This window comes from Cebus imitator, unplaced genomic scaffold (genome assembly GCF_001604975.1).
Source record: "Cebus imitator isolate Cc_AM_T3 unplaced genomic scaffold, Cebus_imitator-1.0 Scaffold82, whole genome shotgun sequence".
NCBI classification, from domain to species: Eukaryota; Metazoa; Chordata; class Mammalia; order Primates; family Cebidae; genus Cebus; species Cebus imitator.
The window spans coordinates 3,167,529-3,171,257 of record NW_016107397.1 but is presented as its reverse complement, the minus strand read 5'-3'; the positions used below and the strand labels follow the sequence as shown (position 1 = coordinate 3,171,257).

The 3,729-nt window shown below is 52.9% G+C and overlaps 1 protein-coding gene across 1 annotated transcript in view; it reads left to right on the top strand.

Moving 5' to 3' along the window:
- The first annotated feature begins 668 nt into the window (after nucleotides 1-668).
- SERPINE1 (serpin family E member 1) overlaps nucleotides 669-3,729 on the top strand; it is a 12,032-nt gene continuing 8,971 nt past the window's right edge. Inside the window, exons 1-2 of the mRNA XM_017533531.2 lie at nucleotides 669-825; nucleotides 2,349-2,620. Coding sequence (XP_017389020.1) covers nucleotides 2,350-2,620 — 271 coding nt within the window. The 5' untranslated portion in view covers nucleotides 669-825; nucleotide 2,349. The remainder of the gene's footprint in view (nucleotides 826-2,348; nucleotides 2,621-3,729) is intronic.

The window sequence follows — 3,729 nt, the reverse complement described above, 5'->3', positions numbered from 1 at the left end:
GACACGTGTGGGAGTCAGCCATGTATCATCGGAGGTGGCCGGGCACATGGCGGGGATGAGGGAAAGACCAAGAGTCCTCTGTTGGGCCCAAGTGCTAGACAGACAAAACCTAGACAATCACGTGGCTGGTTGCATGCCCGTGGCTGCCGGGCTGGGTCCAGGAGGAGGGAGGGGTGCTCTTTCCTGGAGTTGTCCCAGGGCGTGGGGTAGACGGTCTTGGTAGAAAAACACCCAGCTTTCAATGGAGGTTATCTTTGATAACTCCACGGTGACCTGGTTCTCCAAAGGAAAGCCAGACAACATGAGCTGCTTTTTCTCCAAACTGAAGGCTAGAGTCCTGGGCTTTTTGGGTTATCTGGCACGGCAGACGGTCAACCTGGCAGGACATCCGGGAGAGACCGACACAGGCAGAGGGCAGAAAGCTCAAGGGAGATCCCCAGGCCAAGGCTATCGGGGTTTGCTCAGCCGTTCCTGAACTCTCTTACACACGTACACACACAGAGTGGCACGCACACACACACACACACACATGCCTCAGCAAGTCCCGGAGAGGGAGGTGTCGAGGGGGCCTGGCTCGCTGTTCAGACGGACTCCCAGAGCCAGCGAGTGGGTGGGGCTGGAACATGAGTTCATCTGTTTCCTGCCCACATCTGGTATAAAAGGAGGCAGAGGCTCACAGAGGAGCACAGCTGTGTCTGGCTGCAGGGCCAAGAGCGCTGTCAAGAAGTGCCACACGCCCCCCTCCAGCCGCTGAATTCCTGCAGCTCAGCAGCCACAGCGGAGCAGAACGAACCACCAATCGCAAGGCACCTCTGAGAACTTCAGGTAGGAGAAAAGCAAACTCCCTCCAACCTCTTACTTTGGGCTTAAGGCAGAGGACTCACCTCCCCAGAATCCCCTCCCTCCACGATCCCCCACTATTCCTCTATTTTCTTTTTCTTTTTGAGACGGAGTCTCGCTTTGTCACCCAGGCTGGAGTGCAGTGGCACGATCTTGACTCACTACAGCCTCCGCCTCCTGGGTTCAAGCGATTCTCCTGCCTCAGTCTCCCGAGTAGCTGAGACTACAGATGTGTGCCACCATGCCTGGCCAGCTTTTGTATTTTCAGCAGAGACAGGGTTTCACCATGCCAGGCTGGTTTCAAACTCTTGACCTTGTGATCCACCCATCTAGGCCTCTCAAAGTTCTGGGATTACAGGGACGAGCCACCGCACCCGGCCAATTCCTCTATTTTCTTTTCCTTAGCCTTGAGCCGACCCTGCCCTAGGGGTGAGTGCAGGAGAGCAGGGAGGATGGTCAGGTCCCGACAACAACCCCATCACCCAGAAACAAGAACCTTGACTCCCTCGGTCCCTCTGCCTCAAGACCTCCCCCATTTCCCACCTCACGCCTGCTAACGAATCAATCGCTGGGAAAGCATTATAAGAGAATTAAGTCCAGGCGCTGTGGCTCATGCCTGTAATCACAGGACTCTGCAAGGCTGAGGCAGGCAGATCTCTTGAGCCCAGGAGTCTGAGACCAGCCAACATGGCAAAACCCTGTCTCTCCCCAAAAAATACAAAAATTAACTGGGTGTGCTGGTATGCCTGTATCCCCAGCTACTTGGGAGGCTGAGGTGGGAGGACTGCTTGAGCCAGGGAGGTGGAGGTTGCAGTGAACCAATATTGAGCCACTGAATTCCAGCGTGGGTGACAAAACAAGACCCTATCTCAAAAAGTAAAAGAAAGAAAGACAGAAAGAGAGAGAGGAAAGGCAAGGAAGAGAAAAAGAAAGAAAGAAAGACAGATAGAAAGAAAGATAGAAAGAAAGAGAGAGAGAGAGAAAGAAAAAGAGATAAAAAGAGAAAGAGATAAAGCGAGAGAAAGAGAAAAAGAGAAAGAGAGAAACAGTAAAGAAAAAGAAAGAGGGAAGAAAGAATGAAAGAAAAGGAAAGAAAATTTAAAAGCTCATGCAAATCAAAGATGTTGTGATCATTGATAATTGAGCCTGAGCTAAACTCCCCCGGGCTGCAAGGGCAGAGCGTGGTAGTGACCTCTCACCTGCCTTTTTCTGAGGCTTTTTTACGGGACACAGAGGGAAGCCAAATGGACTGGATTCCAAGATTCCCACAGGGCAAGACGGGAGAAGCCTCCCTGCGGCTGCCCGAGGGCGAGTCCATCTGAGTGAGACAGAGCTGGAAGGTCCCAGAATCTGAACATGGCCTCTTCCTGCATGCTGCCCTGCTGTTCACCTATCACCCACTTGCAGCAAACATGAAGAGCCGAGTCCAGAGCTAGGGCACCAGCTTGCCTCCCCTTCCCCCTGTCTTCCAGAGCGACTCCTTCACCAGCCCTCTTCCCTTGTTCCAGGATGCAGATGTCTCCAGCTCTTACCTGCCTGTTCCTGGGCCTGGCCCTCGTCTTTGGTGAAGGGTCCACCGTGCCCCATCCCACATCCCACGTGGCCCACCTGGCCTCAGACTTCGGGGTGAGGGTGTTTCAGCAGGTGGTGCAGGCCTCCAAGGACCGCAACGTGGTTTTCTCACCCTATGGGGTGGCCTCGGTGTTGGCCATGCTGCAGTCGACCACGGGAGGAGAAACGCGGAGGCAGATCCAAGCGGCCATGGGATTCAAGATTGATGGTGAGTGACAGGACATGGGGGCGGGGAGAGGCATGCAGTCCCCACAGGATGGACCAGCCAGAAGCCGAGGAAAGGCTAGCTCTTGCCTAGCTGAGCCAAGCGCCGTACAGCTGTGCTACAGGGTCTCCCCATCTTCCCACCATACTCTAAGTCACTGGACCCTTAAACTGCTAAGGGTGTCTGGTCAGTGGATTCACCACTTATTCACCACTGCGTGATCTTAACCTCGTTAAGCCTCAGTTTGCCCATCTACAAAATGGGGATTATAAAAAATACCTACCACAGTGCCAGTCATGGTGGCTCATGCCTGTAATCCCAGCACTTTGGGAGGCCGAGGTGGGTGGATCACCTGAGGTCAGGAGTTCGAGACCAGCCTGACCAACATGGTAAAACCCCGTCTCTACTAAAAAAAGAAATAATAAAAAAGTCAGCCAGGCCTTGTGGCGCACGCCTATAATCCCAGCAACTTGGGAGGCTGAGGCTGGAGAATCACTTGAACCCGGGAGGCAAAGGTTGCAGTGAGCTAAAATGGCACCTCCAGCCTGGGTGACAGAGCGAGACTCCATCTCAAAACAAAAACAAAAACAAAGACCTCCCATATAGGACTGCCCTAAAGAATTCATGGAATTACACTTGTGAAATGCTTAGCATAGCCAGTACTATAAAAAAAAAATCTAAGGCCAGGCACAGTGCCTCATGCCTGTAATCTCAGCACTTTGAGAGGTTGAGGCAGGAGGATCACTTGAGGCCAGGAGTTCAAGGCCAGCTTGGGAAATACGGTGAAACCCTGTCTTTACTGAAAATATAAAAATTAGACCGGTGCAGTGGTGCACACCTGTCATCCCAGCTACTCGGTAAGCTGAGGCACAAGAATTGCCTGAACCCGGGAGGTGGAGTTTGCAGTGAGCTGAGATTGCACCACTGCACTCCAGCTGGGGGACAGTGAGACTGTCTCACAAAAGAAAAAAGAAAAAGAAAAGAAAAGAAAAAATAAGGCCGGGCGCGGTGGCTCACGCCTGTAATCCCAGCACTTTGGGAGGCCGAGGCGGGTGGATCACGAGGTCAAGAGATCGAGACCATCCTGGTCAACACGGTGAAACCTCGTCTCT